The sequence below is a fragment of the Rana temporaria genome, chromosome 1 (genome assembly GCF_905171775.1).
Source record: "Rana temporaria chromosome 1, aRanTem1.1, whole genome shotgun sequence".
NCBI lineage: Eukaryota > Metazoa > Chordata > Amphibia > Anura > Ranidae > Rana > Rana temporaria.
The window spans coordinates 459985690-460006951 of NC_053489.1; the positions used below are offsets into that span (position 1 = coordinate 459985690).

The 21262-nt window shown below is 42.7% G+C and overlaps 1 protein-coding gene and 1 long non-coding RNA gene across 5 annotated transcripts; one reads left to right on the forward strand and one right to left on the reverse strand.

The window, feature by feature from the left end:
- Window positions 1–12826: 12826 nt before the first annotated feature.
- Window positions 12827–20493, forward strand: LOC120916988. 4 transcript variants are annotated; one of them, XR_005744153.1, is made up of 7 exons: window positions 12827–13209; window positions 13299–13406; window positions 13801–13958; window positions 16743–16865; window positions 17315–17386; window positions 18303–18409; window positions 20169–20493. It is a non-coding gene; the product is annotated as an uncharacterized LOC120916988 (long non-coding RNA). The 4 variants fall into 4 exon arrangements; XR_005744152.1 differs by having other exon boundaries at window positions 12828–13406; XR_005744156.1 differs by lacking the exon at window positions 17315–17386 and having other exon boundaries at window positions 12827–13406.
- Window positions 15738–20951, reverse strand: LOC120916980. The gene is made up of 5 exons (XM_040327935.1): window positions 20565–20951; window positions 20163–20332; window positions 19960–20028; window positions 18316–18375; window positions 15738–16406 (listed from the first exon to the last, which is right to left on the reverse strand). Exons 1-5 carry the CDS (start codon window positions 20804–20806, stop codon window positions 16030–16032), a joined length of 918 nt encoding a protein of 305 aa, XP_040183869.1. The 5' UTR covers window positions 20807–20951; the 3' UTR covers window positions 15738–16029.
- Window positions 20952–21262: the final 311 nt, after the last annotated feature.

The following is a 21262-nucleotide window of genomic DNA, read 5'->3' on the forward strand; positions in this document are numbered from 1 at the left end:
CTGAACGGTCTCGGACCCCCAGGTCTGAAGTTCTTATTCCTTCTGCACCTCCGCAAGTAGGCCTGGTACGATCGGCACTGACCCCTGACGAGAGACGTTGTCGCCGCCAAGCCAACCTTTGCCTCTATTGTGGAGGAAACGGTCACCTCCTATGCAACTGCCCCATAAGGCCCAAGAAGCCATTGTCTTACACCCCTGTGTACTTTCAGGTTTCTGTAACTTCTTCTTCCCATATTGTTCTTCCTATTACGCTGCAGTTAGGGAAAGAGGAAGTGCAGCTCCGTGCCATAATCGACTCTGGGGCATGTAGCTGCTTTGTGGACTTAAACCTAGCAAAGAACCTTGACTTGCCCCTTCTTCACAAGAAACGGGGGCTGGAGATTCGCCGGGCAGATGGCACAATGGCTAGTTCCAGTCCTGTTACCCTAGAGCAGGGGTCTCAAACTCAAATTACCTGAGGGCCACAAGACAAGTTTTCATATGCCATGGGAGGCCGCATGCAAACTTTCAAACTTCAAAAACAACAGTACTGGTGTCAGCGAACACATTATTAACCCCCAGCACTGGTGTCAGCGAGCGCATTATTACCACCAGCACTGGTGTCAGCCAGGGTTTGACAAATTTGCTTGGAATCTAGGAGCCAGCTAAAAAAGTTAGGAGCCAGAAAACGCACCCCGTCCCGACGAGCTTGCGCGCAGAAGCGAACACATACGTGAGCAGCGCCCGCATATGTAAACGGTGTTCAAACCACACATGTGAGGTATCGCCGCGATTGGTAGAGTGAGAGCAATAGTTCTAGCTCCCCTGTAACTTAAAACATGCAACCTGTAGATTTTTTTAAACGTCGCCTATGAAGATTTTAAAGGGTAAAAAAGTTTGTCGGCATTCCACAAGCGGACACAATTTTGAAGCGTGACATGTTGGGTATGAATTTACTCAGCATAACATTATCTTTCATAATATTAAAAAAAATGGGGATAACTTTACTGTTGTCTTAATTAAAAAAAGTGTAATTTTTTCCCAAAAAAGTGCGCTTATAAGACCGCTGCGCAAATACGGCGTAACAGAAAGTATTGCAGCGATCGCTATTTTATTCTCTAGGGTGTTAAGATAAAAAATGTATATATTGTTTGGGGGTTCTAATTAGAGGGAAGAATATGGCAGTGAAAATAGTGTAAAATGACATTAGAATTGCTGTTTAACTTGTAATGCTTAACTTGTAATACCAACGGCCACCACCAGATGGCGCCAGCTCACATCTGGTGGTAATAACTTGTAATATCAACGGCTCACCACCAGATGGCGCCAGCTCTAAAAAAAATTTTTTTTGCTCCCCTCACTTCCACCCTGCCTGCGGGTCATTTATAACTGGTCCGCGGGCCGCAAATGGCCCGCGGGCCGGTACTTTGAGACCACTGCCCTAGAGACTGCTCCTCTTCTTGTCACTACTCCTGATGGCCATCGGGAATTTCTTTGCTTTGACGCTTTGCGTTCACCTATGTTTCCAGTCATCTTGGGGATCCCCTGGCTCCAAGCACACAACCCTCAGATCCTCTGGAGTACCAAGGAAGTTTTGTTTACCTCGCCCTATTGCCAGCAGCACTGCTTGGTCCCTGAATCCGGAAGTATCACCAGCTGCCTGACAGTCCAGCCCACATCTGCCAATAACCAGAAAATACCACCAGCCTATCAAGAGTTCTTGGACGTCTTTGATAAGAGAAAAGCGGATACCCTACCCCCACATCGGTCATACGACTGTTCTATAGAATTGCTCCCTGGGGCCGAAATCCTGTTCAGACGTATCTTCCCTTTCTCTGAGACAGAATTAGGAACTCTACGACAATACGTAGATGACAACTTGACAAAGGGGTTCATCCGTCCTTCCTCCTCTCCAGCCGGTGCCGGCATTTTCTTTGTAGAAAAAAAAAATAAGGCTTTGAGACCATGTGTTGATTACAGGGACCTTAATAGGATTACCATTAAGAACCGCTATCCTCTTCCACTCCTCCCCGAGCTCTTTCAGAGATTCCGCACCGCTAAAATATTCACCAAACTTGATCTACGGGGGGCCTACAACCTTGTTTGTATCCGTGAGGGTGACAAGTGGAAGATGGCTTTTAGAACGCGGTTCGGACATTTTGAATATCTTGTGATGCCTTTTGGTCTCTGTAATGCCCCAGCAACATTCCAACACTTCGTTATTGATATTTTCCGGGAATATCTGGATTGCTTCGTCATCATCTACTTGGATGACATTCTCATATTCTCGGCTACTCTGGAACTCCATCGGACACATGTGAAGGCAGTGTTACTCACACTAAGAAAATATAGACTTTACGTAAAAGCGGAAAAGTGTGATTTCGAAAAAGAATCGATACAGTTTCTTGGGCTGATCATATCCACTGGAGAAGTAGCTATGGACCCGCAAAAGGTACAAGCGATCCTGGATTGGCCGACTCCATCAGACAAGAAGGGGGTACAGAGATTTGTAGGCTTTGCAAATTTCTATAGACGATTTATCAGGAACTTTTCTTCCATCATTTCACCTATCACCCAAGTCACCCAAGTGGAAGTACTGGCAATCTTGCCAGTAGAAGAAATGGCCAAAAGCTGTGTCAGGGAAATGGCCGTGGAAGTACTGGCAATCTTGCCAGTAGAAGAAATGGCCGCCAGAGGCACATCATGTGACAGGTGGATCCCCCTGCTGGCCTATAAAAGGCTGCCACTGTCTGACCCAAATTGCTGGATTGTCATCGGTTTCCTGTGTCTCCTGTATCCTGTGTATCCTGAATCTCTGGCTTGACCCTTGGCTTACGTCTGAACCTGTGACTCTGCTTATCTCCTCACATCTGACCCTGGCTTGGCTGACTACTCTATATGTTCTGCTCCTGTGTATGACCTGGCTTGTTCTTGTAAATTCCTTTGTACTGATTCTTGTGTATGACCCTTGGCCTGGCTCCAGACTTCGTTCTTGGTTTACTTATGGCACTGCACTTGAACCCTTTCCTGCACGACTACTGAGTCCGCTCTTCCAGCACACCCCAGCTACCTTGCCTGCATCTACCTAGTCAGCAGCAGTACTGGCAATCCGTGCACCTTTGGGCCCCGCACTCCCTGTCTCATTCCCAGGGGTGCGGTGCACTTAGCCGCAAGGGGCGCCCTCTTAGCAATTCGGCCTCACACCAGAGACTTGACAACTGGGTCCAGTGTGGCGAGCTAAAGAAACCGGCCATACAGCAACAAATCACAGACTTTCTAGTCTCACTGCTAGAATAAACTGATATTTTACTTGTAGGGGCCACCTTTACTACCTGTGTATTTAGTAAAAGTATATTTTCTATTAAACCTTTCAAAAATGTGAATATTCTTAATCATAAACCGAAAGCTTACTGCGCCAGCATAGCAATACCTGTGAGCATATTAATATTTAGCCTCTTTAGATCCCTGGTATTTATTTCCTTAATAAAAAAAAACACTGAAGACTTGAAGATGTAATTTCATTTGGTGTGTTGTGTTGGCAAAAGTTCTTCCATTTTTTTTCAAATGGTTATTTTTCCAGTGGTACCTAGTTCCAGTGGTACCTAGTTCCAGTGGTACCTAGTTCCAGTGGTACCTAGTCCATTAATACTTAGTTCCAGTGGTACCTAGTTCCAGTGGTACCTAGTTCCAGTGGTACCTAGTTCCAGTGGTACCTAACTGTAATTTCATTTGGTGTGTTGTGTTGGCAAAAGTTCTTCCATTTTTTTCAAATGGTTATGTTTCCAGTGGTACCTAGTTCCAGTGGAACCTAGCCCATTGATACTTAGTTCCAGTGGTACCTAGTTCCAGTGGTACCTAGTCCTGTGGTACCTAGTTCCAGTGGCACCTAGTCCAGTGGTACCTAACTGTAATTTCATTTGGTATGTTGTTGGTGTGTTCTTATTTTTTTTAAATAATTATGTTTCCAGTGGTACCTAGTTAAAAAGGAAACTGAGGGATCAGAAACTTTAATCTGATTGGAGACTATGAGATCACCTTACAGAATGAAGCCCACAAACTGTAGTTTTACTGTATTATCAGAATTAAGTCACTAACAACAGTTTTCAAGAAACAATTTGTCTACATCTTCAAAAACGGGTGAGTCTGTAAAGCTGACATTCATGATGCACTTCTATCTAGAGAAATTTTGTTTTCATTGTCTGCCTTTGTCCCAGATGTTGATGGTACTCAGGCTGCCAACTAACCAAATAAATTATAATTTACCCCATTGCCCTTAGCAAAACACACTTTTAGATCACAAACATTCAATGATACAGTCACATAATATCTGCATGCACTACTCCGAGCATCAATTTAATGTATTTAAAAAGTCTATATATAGCATATGACCTTTTCTGATGTCTTCACGCTGAATAAATGATTGACCTACAGTTACAATGATGTTTATTAAATGAGACATAATCAATTACAACCAAAAGCAACTGGTGAAAACGCGCAAACGCTGAAAAAATAAATCAATAGTGGTTTGTAGAACCTTCAATAAACATGATATTAAAAATATATAATCTCCAATCCAACACATTTTCAGCTATATATATGATAGTTAGACTAAAAGAAAATTTATGCTGAAATAATAATATTTTAAATGACATGAAATAAAAAAACATGTAATATGGCAACATCAACGGTAATAAAATAATTATGTTATCTTACAGTAGTTATAGTTAATCTTAATTATTATTATGAGCTATAAATGTTGTTTTAAAGGCAAAGTCCACCTTTTGTAAGGAAAAATAAATTCATGTGTATTTGCAGCAAACAAAAAAAGGACATTTTCTTTTTCTGCAAATAAATTTGCAATTCACTCCAACAGTGATCAGTGGATCATGGGTACAATGCACAGGCTCCTGCAGACTCTTCCACCAATATTCACTGCACTTATGTTCCATTGGGAACTACGGGCCAGATCCTCAAAAGAGATACGGCGGAGTAACTGCTGTTACTCCATCGTATCCCTTGTCCTAACTTTGGAACTGATCCACAGAAGCAGTTTTCCAAAGTTAGGCAGAAGATCCGGCATGTGTAATTGAATTACACTGCCGAATCTTAGGATGCAGTACCGCATCCGCCGCTGGGGGCATTTCGAGTCGAAATGCCGTTTCTAGTATGCAAATTAGCACTTAAGGCGATCCACAAAGCTTTCCAGCTTCGTTTTTTCGCCGTAAGTTTTAGTTTGCAAGTGTAAAACTAGGGCTGGTGTTACAAAGTGTAAACTAGTCACACCATGTAAAAGCCCATTCCAGCGACGGCATTTGGTATGCATTCCCGAGGGAGAACTCCACGGCAATTTGTAAAAACAAAACCGGCATGGGTTCCCCCCCAGGAGCATACCAGGCCCTTAGGTCTGGTATGGGTTGTAAGGAGACCCCCCTACGCCGAAAAATCGACGTAGGGGTCCCCCTACAATCCATACCAGACCCAGACTCGCCCCATTTGAATAGGAACGCCTTGCGCCGGCGGAATTTTAGTTACACAGCCTGAAATTTCTAGATAAGTGCTTTGTGGATCGGGCACTTAGGTAGAAATTTTAAGGCAGTGTAACTTAAATGGGATTTTTTAAGTTACGCCAGGTTTTTGTGGATCTGGCCCCACAAGTCTGTCTTCCATGGTGGCAGACTAAACATGACGTTTTTCATCCACAGAAGTCTGTGAATGGATGATGAGCACCACCTGCACAGCTGGGAAAGATTCAAAAGCCACAGCTGCTGCTGGGGAGATGAAACCGTCAAAGGAGGGTGAGGCATTTTGGGGGTCGGTTTGGGGGTGTCTGAGTGGCACCATGTTACATATGAGTTTAACATGTAACATAGTCAACAACATGGAGTCAGCCTATAAAAGAAAACTGAGTTCTAGTTACTTTGTATGACATACAGTATTTTGTTTTCATTCTGGAAATCATTTCTAGCACTATGATTTACTGATAAAAATGTTAAGCTAAAAATGAGGACACACATGTAAACAAAAATAAATAAATAATTATACTGTATACCTGTACAGTATGTGTGTATGTAGCCAGGTCCCAGGCATCCTTTAGTCTAATGAGAACCTCCAGAGCCAAGGACAGCTGACATCCTTCTGTATAGAGTGGGTTGCAAGGCATAGATGGCTGCAATCTTGGTTTCACTCCTGAAGAAGCTATATAATCTAGCGAAACATGTCGAGACTGTTTGCGTACAGTAGTTATACTCTCATCATTATGCTCTTTTTTCATTTAAATTGTGATTGTTTTATCTTTTTACATTTGTTGTATTAAATTAAATCATTTCCAGTTTATTGGCACATTTAAAGTCCCTCCCTTCACATTTCTATTTGCTTCTAATTATTTAGGATGTGGTGCCTAGCTCCACCTATCCTTGGAATGTGGAAGTGCGCCTTGAATCTGCGGTTTTCTTGAATTCAGTGCTGATGCACTACAGCTGTTACCTGCCTATAAAGGCATTGGGCCAAATTCTCAAAAAAGCTGCCTAACTTAACTTTCAGCAGTTAAGTTACACTGACTTAAAATTTCTACCTAAGTGCCTGATCCACAAAGCACTTACCTAGAAATTACACGCCGTGTAACTTAAGTGCCTCCGTCGCAAGGCGGTCCTCCTCTCCGGGGGGCGTTTAAAATTTAAATGAGGCGCGCTCCCGCGCCGGCCGTACTGCGCATGCGTGTGACGTAATTTTCCCGACGTGCAGCGCGCGAACGTAATTTACGCCGGGCTTTGTGTATTGCGACGGGTGAAAAAAAATATACGCGCCGGGAAAACAAATAATTATAAAAAAAATTTACAGCGTCGCTCGGCATGCATTCCTGAGAGGGAGAACTCCATGCCAATTTTCAAAGAAAAAACCGGCATGGGTTCCCCCCCCCCAGGAGCATACCAGGCCCTTAGGTCTGGTATGGGTTGTAAGGAGACCCCCCCTACGCCGAAAAATCGACGTAGGGGGTCCCCCTACAATCCATACCAGACCCGTATCCAAAGCACGCTACCCGGCCAGTCAGGAATGGGAGTGGGGACGAGCGAGCGCCCCCCCCTCCTGAGCCGTGCCAGGCCGCATGCCCTCAACATGGGGGGGTTGGGTGCTCTGGGGCAGGGGGGCGCACTGCGGGCCCCCCCACCCCAGAGCACCCTGTCCCCATGTTGATGAGGACAGGACCTCTTCCCGACAACCCTTGCCGTTGGTTGTCGGGGTCTGCGGGCGGGGGCTTATCGGAATCTGGGAGTCCCCTCAAATAAGGGGGCCCCCAAATACCGGCCCCCCACCCTAAGTGAATGGATATGGGGTACATCGTACCCCTACCCATTCACCTGGAGGCAAAAAGTTAAAGTTATTAAACACACAACACAAGGGTTTTTAAAATAATTTATTAGTCTGCTCCGGAGGCCCCCCTGTCTTCTTTATTAGCTCTAATACCAGGGGGGCTTCTTCTTCCACTCTCCGGGGGTCTTCTCCGCTCTCCGGGGGGGGTTTCTTCTTCCGCTCTCCGGGGGGGGTCTTCTCCGCTCTCCGGGGGTCTTCTTCTATCGTTGCCGCTCTCCGCTGTTGACTCGGCGCACCCCGGTTCTTCTGCAGCTGTCCGGTGCCTTCTTCTTCAGCGCTGGCTGCCTGCTAGACATGTGCAGTTTTTTAAGTTACGAATACGTTTTCCGTTATTTTTCGTTATTTTCGTTGATTCGGTAACCAACGAATGAACGAACGGCTTAGCTAAAATTATAACGAATAACGATATTTCCCTAGTTAACGAATATGGAAAACAACGAATATACGAAACTGTTAAATGTAAAAAAGCAGAAACAACGAAAGAAAAAATGAACGAAAACACAGAATTAACGAAAACACCGAACACCCCCCATAAAATCATAATTACGAAAAAATAAACGAAAATGCAAACTTACTATTACTAATAGTCGAATAACGAAATGAAAACAACTAAAATGCCGAACAAAGAATAAAATACGAAAATCGAATCTAACGAAAAATAACTTACGAATCTTCGTAAAACGTAAATGAAAACAACGAATTTTAATAAATAAGGTAATTTCAGTTTCGTTTCTCCTAAAATACTTCTGGACATTGACCAATAGCCACTAAGCCCTGTCCCTTCCCCTGAAGAGGTTTGTTCCTTCCCCCAATGAGCTTCTTTCTCATTATCTAGTGGCTCCTTGACCTTGTGTCTTTTTCTAGGCTAGACTGCATTTCATTCCATCCAGAGTCCAGATAGGGTGTCTTTGGGTAGGTTGCACCGGTTTTGTGGATCTTAGAGCTAATTTGTAGTTGTTATAGAGAACTTCTTAAGCATACTCTAGATTCTCATTCCTAGATTTGTAATTGTAAATATCTCTGACATATTTTAGTTTTCTCCTACGTCAGACTGCATTCTAGACAGGGTGTGTGTGGTGTTGGATTTGTGACTCAGTGACTCACTCATTGGTGACACTTAGAAATTATACATTTATACTTATTATGCAGTGCTCACTGATTACTATTAATTTTTTCTCATATTTTCTGCAGTTATTTTTTCCCCTTTTGTGAGACAGTGTAGGACTGTGTTTTATTATCTTGCCTATATATTTTTTTTACTTTAGCATAGCCACCAGTGCCATTATAGTCTAGTACTAGGCCAGCCCAGGCAGCAGCCAGTACTCTACTAAGATATAAATGGTGGTGGTAGAAGTTGATTAGTAGAGCTTTGTTGCATTTTAATCCTGACCAATTGTGTAAGGCCTGATAAATCAACAATCATACTCCGTCCTCAATACCTTTATTTTTCAGAATACATTATCATTTGTATTTTTTTCTGAAAAAAAACACAATAATAATATTTCTAATATAAAAAATTTTTGTACTTTTCCCACTTATTCTCACATTCTCACCATGAGGAAAGCAACAGAGGAAAAAGTTGAGTGTGACACAGCAACAACAACTTCTGAATATAGGCCAACTGTAACCCCAGATGTTTTTTACAAGACATGCCGGTCACGGGCAGTTCCTGCAAAGGTTGTTGCTAGTGTCCATAATTTTAGGCAGCCAAAACTTGAAATTTTACAGCTTGAGGAGGAGCAAATTGCTCAGCCTCCAGATGTAAAAACAGCACACAATATATTGGAAACAGATAATAGCAGCATCTTTTTTCATTCTCATAGTTCAGTATCTAATCCTAATCCAAGTAGGCACCTGGCAGAACAGGATGCTGCTAAAGTAGAATTACCTGAGAGTCTGACCCTTGAAGGCCTTGACCTTGAAGGAATTGATTTAGATTTTAATATAGAGGATAATGCACAACTTGTAAACCAAATTCATGAGGATATTATATCTATGAGTCCTTACTCCTCTGCCCCTGAGTCCCCTCTGTTATTTCCCGACTCCTCACCTTCAAAAAAAAAATTGCCTGCACCATTACAAACCTCTTCAGGCTTAGTTGTTTTGCCTAAATGTCTTTCATATCCAAGTAGTGCAACTGCCACCATTGTTAGTCCACCAAATTCCTCCAAAGACACGGAAGCTGCACATACCCATCAGCCAGAGGCAATTGTAAAACAATCCTCACCGGCCACTGGGAACCGCAGATCAAAAATATGGGAACATTTTGTTACTGTTGGTGACGGGCGCATGGTGAAATGCAAATTATGTGGCAGGGAAGTGAGCCGTGGGAGAGACATAGCCCATTTAACCAATGCCGGGATGAATTACCATTTCCGTGCACACCATACACCGGTGCTGCTGAGAGAAGAAAGTGGAGTTGCAGCTCCACCTAGTAAAAAGAGAGGAAGCAGCAACACTACTGCTGCCATTAACCCCAAAAGGCTCAACAAGGGGCAGGAAGATGAAGGGACTTCTTGTGTAGTTGACACATGTCGCCCCATTCCTTTACAGCAGCCCACGCTGCAACAATTTCCCAGTTTCCAATCAAGGGGTATGTCTCGTCAACAGTCCCTTAAAATCACCCGTCTGATAGGGGAACTTATAGCAGTTGGGGGAGCACCCTTTAATATAGTTGAAGGACATACATTTAAAAACCTCATGAAGGTGGTTGCACCTCACTATGTTCTCCCCTGCCGTACTACCTTTAGTAGGAAAATTGTACCCTCTTTATATAATTCCTGTGTTGGATTACTGAAAGAGGAGCTGGGCAGAGCAGCTGGCCAGTCTGTCCATTTTACTACAGACTTGTGGAGCGCTCCCAGTGGGCAACATGCCTTTTTGTCATTGACGGCTCACTGGTGGCAGCCCAAGGAGTCACAACCAAACAAACCAAAAGCAGGAATGAGAAGCACAGGTGCTAAGGCAGCAGAACCTCCTGAGCATGGGCAACGCACATTCTTGTTGCATGCTGAAGTCATGGACGACCAGCACACTGCTGTAAATATTTTACGTGCACTTCAGAAAATGGTGGCGCAGTGGCTTGGGGAGGAGTCAGGCACACGGGCAAAGATGGGCTTTATAGTCACTGATGCTGCAGCAAACATGCTCAAGGCAGTGCGAGATGGCAGATTTGTTGGCATTCGTTGCTCTGCACACGCCCTGCATCTCGTTGTGAAGTCTGCTTTGGACGATGAAAGTGAAACATCAAAATTGTCTGCTATCTTAGACAGTTGTAGAAAAATAGCAGCCCATTTTCATCGTAGTGTGAAAGACAGTCACATACTCAGACTTGAGCAGAGTAAGGCTTGCGTTCCACAGCACCGCTTGAAGGTAGATGTAGCCACCCGTTGGAACTCCACTTTGGAGATGCTCGAACGTATCATGGAACAGCAAAAGCCAATACACGCCATGTCAAATGAACATGTTATTGGTGTAGCAAGGCCAATAAGCAGGGAGGAGTGGAAAATAATTAGTCAGGTGGTGGCTGTGCTTAGCCACTTCCGAGATGTAACAGAAAAATTGAGCCTAGAGAATGCAAGTCTGGCTCAAGTAATCCCTCTCTACATCTATCTTATCACTAAGATGGATGGCTTTCTAAACAAAAGCGAGCCCTTGCCTGGCGGCATAGTTCAAGATGTAGCTGCAATTATAAAGAGACTGAGGGGACAATTGAATAGAAGGATGAACGAGCTCATAGAGGCATGCCCTGAGCTAATGCTTGCCTCTATGTGCGATCCACGCATTAAAGGAAAAATGGCAATAATTCAGAGTTCCCTTACCACCTATAGGGATCTATTAATTCAGAGGGTTTTTGACAGTCACCGAAAATTGTTTAGGCCGGCAGAGGGTGAAGAGGAAGAAGATCAGGAGGAGCCTGATAGTGACATTGTGCCACCATCACCTACTGTTATTAGTACAACCACTGCTGAGCATTCCACTAGAAGACCTGACGTTTGGAGTTTGGCATTACATACTTTAGTTGGACCCACAAAAATGCCCACCATGAAAAGAAGCATTGTGTCAGATCATGTTAAATTATACTTGTCTGAACCCCATTTGGCCTCCACTACAGATCCATTAGAGTATTGGGATGAGAAAAGGGGTATTTGGCCTGCTCTTTCTGTGGTGGCACAAGAGCTACTTTCTTGCCCCCCGACCTCTGTGCAAAGTGAGCGTGTATTTTCTATCACAGGAAATATTCTGTGCCCACAGAGGTCCCAGCTGGCCCCACAGCTGATGGAGCAGATGGCATTTCTGAAAGTCAATCTTCCAAAGCTGGGCTACCCAGAACTAAGCTTTACAACAGAATAATTCTAATTATACTACTTCTTAAGTTCTTATGTTTATCAAATCGATAAAGATATTGTTAATAATTTACCTGTTCCAAGTATAGATGGCGATGCCAAAAAATAAATACAACAAAACCAAATATAGTGCATGTCATGATATACTGTATGTACCAAAAGTAATGTTACATGAATACAATATACGATAAAGTATCAATCACAATGTAGATACAGCAAGCATGAGAAGCTGTGATCAGCCACAGTCTATATAATTCAAAGATTTATTTTTTGTTGGGTGGGCAACATTGATTACCTCAACATTTTATTTACTATTTTTTTTTATAATTTCCTGACCCCAGGCCCCCCCCCAAATAATTCAGAGGTTGTAAACATGAAAAAAGAGTTTATACTGTAAGGGTGATCCTAGCTTGTTAGGCTCTCAATCTCTAACTTTGAGATTTTAGCTTTTGAAATACAAATATTTAATAATGTGGTTGCAAGCCCACTTTAAATAAAATACAAAAATAAAATACGTGCAAGACAAAGGCAAATACCTGCATACTATATCATAATGAGCTAGTATGCATAGCATACTAGCTCATTATGTAATACCACTGATCGGCGAAAACCTCGCTGCGGTGGCCGACACAACGGCTGGCGACATGTAATCCCGCTGTTAAACGTGCAGGTTTAGCGTCTCTGGGCAATCACAGCGCAAAACCCGGAAGTAACTCCGGGCCTACATGCTGCTGCCCGATGATGTGTCGGCCACTGCAGCGGGGGCTTTGATCGCAGGTGAGTATTACATAATCAGCTTCTATGCTATGCACGCAGGTCTGCCAGTCCTGGCATGACCACCTTAAGAAAATGCACGATCGTTCTAAATTATCCCCTAAACCATGAATGGAGGTATTTCAAGCACCTACATACAGGTAAGCATTAATATAGTCTTCCAGGTAGCTAAAAGTACTATATATTTATTCATTTCTGTTGATATATCTATTTTGAATCCTGACATGCACTATGTTTGTTTTTGTTGATTTTATTATTTCCCATCACATCTTACAACTTGCAAACGTTTGAATTGAAGTAGATCTATGCATAAGGGTAATAATAATAATAATAATAATAATAATAATAATAATAATAATAATTAATAAATAATAATAGTTTTTGTTTACATTCACAAATCCAATATCTACTACCACCGTTTGCAAGAATGTTATCAACCCAAGCTGGGGTTAGTTTGTTTATTTTTCATTCGTTTTTGGAGTAATGTTTTGACTCCTTGGCTCTGAAATTAAGCCACAAAAAAAAAAAGCTACCATTCCATAAAGAAACCTACTCCACAATTCCACGGCTCGCAATACTCCCACAAACACTGGGGCTCTCCTCCTACTGTGCTCTTGCTGCAGTGCAGACTGCTGCCACCTGCCCTCAAAGAAGAAATATTACAGTTCACGTTTGGAAGACATCTCACCACACTATGGATTTAATCCTGGTTAAGTATGTTGCCTGTGGCACCCTTAAACACGTGAGTGGCTTATCAATTTTCCCCTACTCACCTTCCATCATTCCATTAATTATTTCTTCTAATTTATATCCCTCTCTCTTTTTTTGCAGTTGCAATTTACTGACGTCATGTCTCACATGCATGCCTAACATTGGACCTGGATGTGGATGAGGAGGAAGCAAATAGAAAAACACATGAGGTTTTTTCAGCACTTCATAGTAAGTATTAAGACTAAGAGTAAACCCCACTTAGGATGTTATAATGATATACTTGTATGACTTTTTTTTTTAAATAAATCACATTTATTTGTCATTGTGTGTGAGTGAGTATGGGGTTAGTCTGTGTGTTTAAGGGTCAATGTGAGTATGTCTGTGTTTTTCTGTGATTAAGTGTCTGGGTCAGTCTGGCTTTGTTTACAAGGCACTTCATTTATTGGCCAGTGTGTCTGTCAGTTAAAGTGTGTGTCGTCTTTATGGGTCAGTGTGTGTCACTGTGTATATGTATATTTTAAGTGGGTGTGAGTAAGTATATTGGTGTGTGTCATGGAATGCATAATGTGCAAAAATGTTATTTTGATGTATATATGGAATACAGTTGTGTTACTTATTTTAGGTTTTTTGACATCGAAATAATTTCTTCTATGCCATTGTCAGTGTATCACCTCCACACTTCCCAGAGCTACAAATCTAAACTCATGCTTTATCTTGGCCCTGGTATTTTGATTCCATTCTGACCACCAGGGATCTGAATGCTGCTCAGCTCCATGCAAGGTAAGAACAGGGAGACTGGGAACTGTATTATCTTTTGGAATAGTGATTAAAATTCCATTGCAGCGAAAGCAGATATTTTCTCATTAGTTTACCGATCGGCAGGGATGGACTGGCCATTGGGACTACAGGGAGTTTCCCGGTGGACCGATGGCTCAGTGGGCCGGCTTCAGTGACAGCAGACCGCCGCCCCCCTCAGCTCCTCTGTCTCTCCCTACCCACAGCGCTCACCTGGGGGGGAACAAAGAAGCAGAGGGAGGACCAGAGGAGCAAGGGGGGACGACAGAGGAGCATGGGGGAGGGGACGGACAGCTGATTTAACAGCTATGGCCTGGGAGTTTCTCACTTCTGCCTAATCTTGTCCCATAAGGGGGGGGGCACCAAACTGATTCTTTGCCCCGGGTGAAATAATGTCTAGCTTCCCCAGTGGTACTGCCTAATAAAGTAGAACGGCTAGGGGCTAGTGAAGGGGGAGAGGGGGCTTGGGTGGCCAGGGGTGGGGGGGTTGCGGGAGTTGTCCTGTCAAAGTGGGCCAGTCTGGATGAAGTCCAGGGCCAAATTTTTGTCCCAGTCCATCCCTGCCGATCGGGTACATTCTCTGCCTAACTCAGCTCTGCTGCATACCATTTGAAGATACAAAATTGCAAAATGCCTCCACGTGTCTTTACAAGATGTGATAGTGGGATACATGTTTTTCCCTAATGTCTACTTATATTGTCCTCCGCTACCTCCCTAGCCCCTCGGTCTATAATTTTTCACCCTGGCTATCTTATTCCAGTATCCACACTCCCACTGCTGTTAGTATCCCCCCCCCCCTGCTTCCTGTGTTGTTTTACTGTCCAGTGTCCACTAACAGTGGGGAAACATTAAAATATAAATGAATAGTTTAAGGTAGACTGTGTGGGCCAGATTCACATAGAAGAGCGGCGGCGTAACGTATCATAGATACGTTACACCGCCGCAATTTTTCATCGCAAGTACTTGCACTTGCGATGCAAACCTACGCCGGCGGCCTCCGGCGCAAGGCGGGACAATTTAAATGGGCGTGTGCCATTTAAATTAGGCGCGCTCCCGCGCCGGACCTACCGCGCATGCTCCGTTTCCGAACTCCCGTCGTGCATTGCGCGCCGTGACGTAATTTTTTCGAACGGCGACGCGCGTAGCGTAATTCCGTATTACTGGACGGCTTACGCAAACGACGTTATTTTTAAAATTTCAACTCGGGAACGACGGCCATACTTTTAGACAGCAATACGCTTGCTGACTAAAGTTAGGGCACCAAAAAAAAAAGACTAACTTTGCGACGTGAAACTGTGGGAATGGAGTTGGGTGTATAGGATTTTACTGTGTTTTTTATTTTTGTTTTTTTATTTTTTGTGGTTGAACTGGATGGACTTGTGTCTTTTTTCAACCTGACTAACTATGTAACTATGTAACTATGTAACGCGAAAAACCGCCGTCGATCGCCGTAACTCCTAATTTGCATACCCGGCGCTGGTTTACGACGCAAACTCCCCCCCAGCGGCGGCCGCGGTATTGCATCTTAAGATCCGACAGTGTAAAACAATTACAGCTGTCGGATCTTATGGCTATCTATAGCATAGATAGAACAACAGATACAACGGCGAATCAGCAGATACGCCGTCGTATCTACTCTGTGAATCTGGCCCTTAGAGTTTGAAGTTCGGAATAAAATACTATTGTGTGTGGGAAATGAATACATAATAATTTAGCAGATAATGTGATGATGTATATAAATAAATAATAATAATAATAATAATATTAGACCAAAAATAGTTTTATATTCACAAAAAAAAAAATATTTTCATAGAAATTACAAACACACATGCTGGGTAGGTGTAACTTGGCAGCATAAGAAAACGTTTCTACCAAAATCAAGGAACAGTAAAAAGATCGATTCTGCATAATAATTTGCGATGAGATGGGCAGAGGAAGGTCTAGCCTTCATTTTTCAAAACGTCTTTGTTGGTTATATGTTCATCGTAGCTCCCAGGCATTGGAGCAATGTGTCTGGAAATATCTTCAAGTAAACAAAATATACTCTGTCCAATGCCTAATTGTGTTGTTGGCTTGCCCGGGCCAAAATTATTTCAAAACTCTCAGTTTGCTGCCTGCTCAACTGATGGGTAAGCCGGGTAAGCCTTTTGACCTTTCGTTGTAGTTTTCGGTTGTCACACCTTAATTCTATAAGCTCCCTCAGAATGATCTCCTGCACAGTTGGGAAAGGCGGTACAGCAGTAGGTGGCATCAGGGCATGGGGTGGCTGAATGAATGAACCTTGTCCTCTGTGCTCCTCCTCTGGGCCGGGGGAGAAATCAGGAGTCTGGGGAATGATAGGGGTAATCTCTGGCTGAATCTCCAGCCTCTCCAAAAGAAGAACAGGAGAGTGCGGGCTGCACTGTACTCTCCTCTCAGGGTGGTATTGCTGATCTGAAATAGATAAGATAGGCAAAGTTTGATGAATGATGAAAGCGTTCATAGTAATGAATTTATTCAGATTAGACTTTTATGTAGTAGTAATATTGAATAATGGAGCAAATGAAAGATTGAGTTGGGGAGGGGGGATAAGTTGTATTAATGATTGAGAGAAAACAAAAAATCAATTTAAACTTATTTAGGTAAATCTACACATTGCATTTATATCCTAAAGTTAAAAAAATTTAAAAGGTTATTTAATAAAATAACCTTTATAGAAGTAAATAAATACAATATAAAAATTGCAGAAACAGAAAATGCCTTAAACAGAAAATCTTTTTTCTTTATTAGATAACATATTTATCAGCATATGACACGCACATTTAACTCCTGAAAAGCTTTCTGTTAAAGACGGAAGAAAGAGTGAAGATAATGTTGAAGATAAAGTTCTTAAAGGGTCCCAGTAGGTTGCAGGTAAAAAGGGCATATGTCTTCTAAATTTATTATCGTAGTATTTTTGATATCCTACTGCAAAAACCTTTGTAGCGCTTTTATACCCACTAAAAGATAAAAAAATACCTGTAAAGCAAAGGCATAATGAGCTAGTATGCACAGCATACTAGCTCATTATGAGCTAATAACCTTGTAAGTAATTTAGTGTGCCGTGCTAGGTTTGCAGGGCGAATATCTTCTAAACCATACAGGTTATAGAGATATTATGTATAGATATTATAGGCTTAACGGTAGTTTAAAAAAAAAGCGCAAAAGAGCTGTTGAACACCTTTCAATAAGGGCTACTAAATTCAAAATCATTAAAAGAACCAAAGGCAGAAAAAAAATTTCAACACGGTGGAGTTCAGCAAAAAATCTTTGTGATAGGAATGAATCTCTGACATCACAGCCACTCTCATTTATTTCCACAGTTTGCGCAGTCCTCCTTGATATATCAATCCCCCTTCAAATCACAGTGTCCCTTTCACAGTCACGTTCTAAAGGTATGAGGTGTCATTTTTGTACGAATTTTTAAATTGAACTTTTAGGTGTATTACATGAAAATGCCTATGTGTAAATAGGGTACATGATGATAATGGAGTTAGTGCTGTGTCCTGTTTCTTCCCAGATCATGCACTTACCCTGAGGAGGAGCAATGGTCCTGCCAGAAGCCGATGCTGGAGGGTCTTGAATGCAGCTTTCTGTTAAAGACGGAAGAAAGAGTGAAGATAATGTTGAAGATAAAGTTCTTAAAGGGTCCCAGTAGGTTGCAGGTAAAAAGGGCATATGTCTTCTAAATTTATTATCGTAGTATTTTTGATATCCTACTGCAAAAACCTTTGTAGCGCTTTTATACCCACTAAAAGATAAAAAAATACCTGTAAAGCAAAGGCATAATGAGCTAGTATGCACAGCATACTAGCTCATTATGAGCTAATAACCTTGTAAGTAATTTAGTGTGCCGTGCTAGGTTTGCAGGGCGAATATCTTCTAAACCATACAGGTTATAGAGATATTATGTATAGATATTATAGGCTTAACGGTAGTTTAAAAAAAAAGCGCAAAAGAGCTGTTGAACACCTTTCAATAAGGGCTACTAAATTCAAAATCATTAAAAGAACCAAAGGCAGAAAAAAAATTTCAACACGGTGGAGTTCAGCAAAAAATCTTTGTGATAGGAATGAATCTCTGACATCACAGCCACTCTCATTTATTTCCACAGTTTGCGCAGTCCTCCTTGATATATCAATCCCCCTTCAAATCACAGTGTCCCTTTCACTTTCACGTTCTAAAGGTATGAGGTGTCATTTTTGTACGAATTTTTAAATTGAACTTTTAGGTGTATTACATGAAAATGCCTATGTGTAAATAGGGTACATGATGATAATGGAGTTAGTGCTGTGTCCTGTTTCTTCCCAGATCATGCACTTACCCTGAGGAGGAGCAATGGTCCTGCCAGAAGCCGATGCTGGAGGGTCTTGAATGCAGCTTTCTGTTAAAGACGGAAGAAAGAGTGAAGAGTCAAGGTAATGTTCATGAAAAAGTCAACAGCTGTATTTACAATTTTTGCCTGAGATATGTCGTATAACTACAATATTTTCTACTATGAAATCAAATATTCAACCAAAAATGGACTGAGGAAATGTAAAATATAATCAGAAGTTGCTGATGTGTTAAAACAGATGTTACATTTCTGGCAATTTTTAAGATTAACAAAATATATGTAAAATATGCTATCAAGTATCTACATATCATTTACTACAACCCCCATATACATAGTACCAGGGCTAAATTAGCTACTAGCCAGGCCTCAAGGGTTACTAGCCAACAGTTAGTTGCCACACCCAACCCTTAGCTTGCCCCACCCCTAATTCAACCCCTAAACACGCCCTCATAAATTATCTCATTAAATGACACAAAATTGTTTTATGCAGAATAAAATATTAAAAAAAAATATTAACACCAACTTTATCCAAAACCACCAATGAAGCCTGCCTGTGCCCACCTATGTAGCCTGTGCCCACCAATGCACCCTGTGCCCAACATGCAGCCGACATGTGCTGCAGGTAAAGAGCGATAAACGCTTTCATTTCAATTGATGTTTTCCCGCTACTAAACAGCCCTGCCCCATGGCCAGGAAACTTTAATTTACAGATCGCCCGTCCTGGGATTGGACAGGATAAAAGTCCCGGAGGAGGGGATGTATGTGGCAGCAAGCGGCGGGGAACACGGCAATGTCAAATCAAAGCTGTTATCGATGTGTTCTCCTCTCTCTTCCCCCCCTGTGATCGATGAGAGAAGGACTCCCTTTCAAACTATGCTGTTGGCGGAGCTCTCACCCCTTTCTCGGCATCCCTCAAAATCTAGTCACAAAATGAAAGCAGGCAAGTTTGAATTTGGAAGGGTGCATACATACTACTACTATACCCACCTTTTGATTTAAAAATCACATTTCTTACATCAGCTTCCTCAGAAGCTGATGTAACCTTCAGAACCTTCAGAACCTGATCAGAACCTTCACATGACAGTTTCCCCTTCACAATTATGTTCTGATCTGAACCCCCTTCACAGTGGTAAATTTCACCCACCTTCACAGCACATGTGAACAGCTGTGTTCTCTGTCCCACCCTGCAACTTGACCCACCTTCACCTAACAGCCCCACGCAGCTCTGCCCCCGTCACAATTCAGCATCCACAGCTCTGACCTTGCTACCTTGCTTGGGCACACAGAACCGTAGACACAATAAATACTATAGTGGGTGGAGCAGAAGTTGCTGAAGTTATCCAGCATAATGTTGTTTGTTAGGGCCGCATAGCAACCAACCAATCACCTGCTGGTTAATTTTAAAAAGTTCTCTTCAGCTGCTCTATTGCTGCCCACTATTTTGCATTGCTATTTTTTCGGCTCACTGTGCATAACGAGCCTTCTGCTCTCGACTGTGATAGTGAAAGCTGAGTAGCCAGGGAGACAGAAACGGCACCTAATTGTCTCAACTGTGACGGTCTGCATGGCACAGTGACTTGGTCCAAGTAGTAAATAGCAGTTCATTAGATATCCTTTGTGTTGGGTACTCACCACCAGAATGTTGTTGATAGGATGTACTTGGAGTTGGAGCTGATCCTTCCAAGGATGATGTTTCTTGATCTGGAAAACATGAATGTAAAAAAATAAAAATAAAAGTCATACATGTGTAGTCATCATAAACAATAAGATAGCTTTACAAATATATTATAACTGCAATATATATAAATTATAATGATATATTTAATTTTCCTCACCACCAGCTCTATGATTTTGACCCCTGCTGCTGAATCCAGGGACATCCTCTGCCAGAAGGACATCTCTTAGCTCCGCCTCCCACTCTCGCAACTTGATAGGCTTTCCTCGGTTTTGTCCTAGTCGAAGCCTCTGCATCTTCTTTGTAACCGTTGCCCGACAATCATAGAACCTGCAAATGTACATAAACATTACAATTACATTAATAAAAAAACAAATACTTAGATTAATGTTTTTTGAAAACCACATTTCTTTTCACATTGTGATGGTTATATGTATACTGTTCAGCATGTGGCTGTGACAAATAAATTTTTTGGTTACGTTGAACTGTTACTTTTTTGTTATTGACTACAAAACTGTGTATTTTTTACACAAGAGTGAAAGAATATTTTAATATTAATTACCTGTGTCTGACGCCATTGGTGGGCCTGTGAAACTTGGAGACCGCATTCACGGAGTCCCGGACTCGTTCCCAGGCTGCTGACTTCTCAGATGCTGGCACGGATTGGCAGAAGAGTGTCACTTTTTCTTTTGATACTGCAGCAACCAATGCAGCATTCTCCTCTTTGGTATATATGGGTCCCCTTGATTTCTGTCTCTTGGTTCGCTTGTTCTGCTGCACATCTGAGTCCGCACTATCTGACATAGGAGGGGCCACATGTCTCCTTTCTTTGCCATGCTCCCGCTCCACTACACCTCCACATTCCCTTCCATGCCTCGGCTTCACTCCACACCAATCCTCCCCTCCCCGCCTCCTCTCCCCTCCATGCCTTTCCTCCACTACCCTCCTCTCCTCCCTTTCACGCCTCTTCTCTCCTCCACGCCTTTCCTCCACTACCCTCCTCTCCTCCCTTTCACGCCTCCTCTCTCCTCCACGCCTTTCCTCCACTACGCTCCTCTCCTCCACTCCACTACTCTCCTCCACGCCACTCCTCTCTTCCCCTCCATGCCTCCTCTTCTCTCCATGCCTCCTCTTCTCTCCATGCCTCCTCTTCCCTCCATGCCTACTCTCCCCTCCATGCCTCTCCTCGACTCTACTCCTCTCCTCTCCTCCACACCTGTCCTCCACTCCACTCCTCTCTTCCCCTCCACGCCTCCTCTT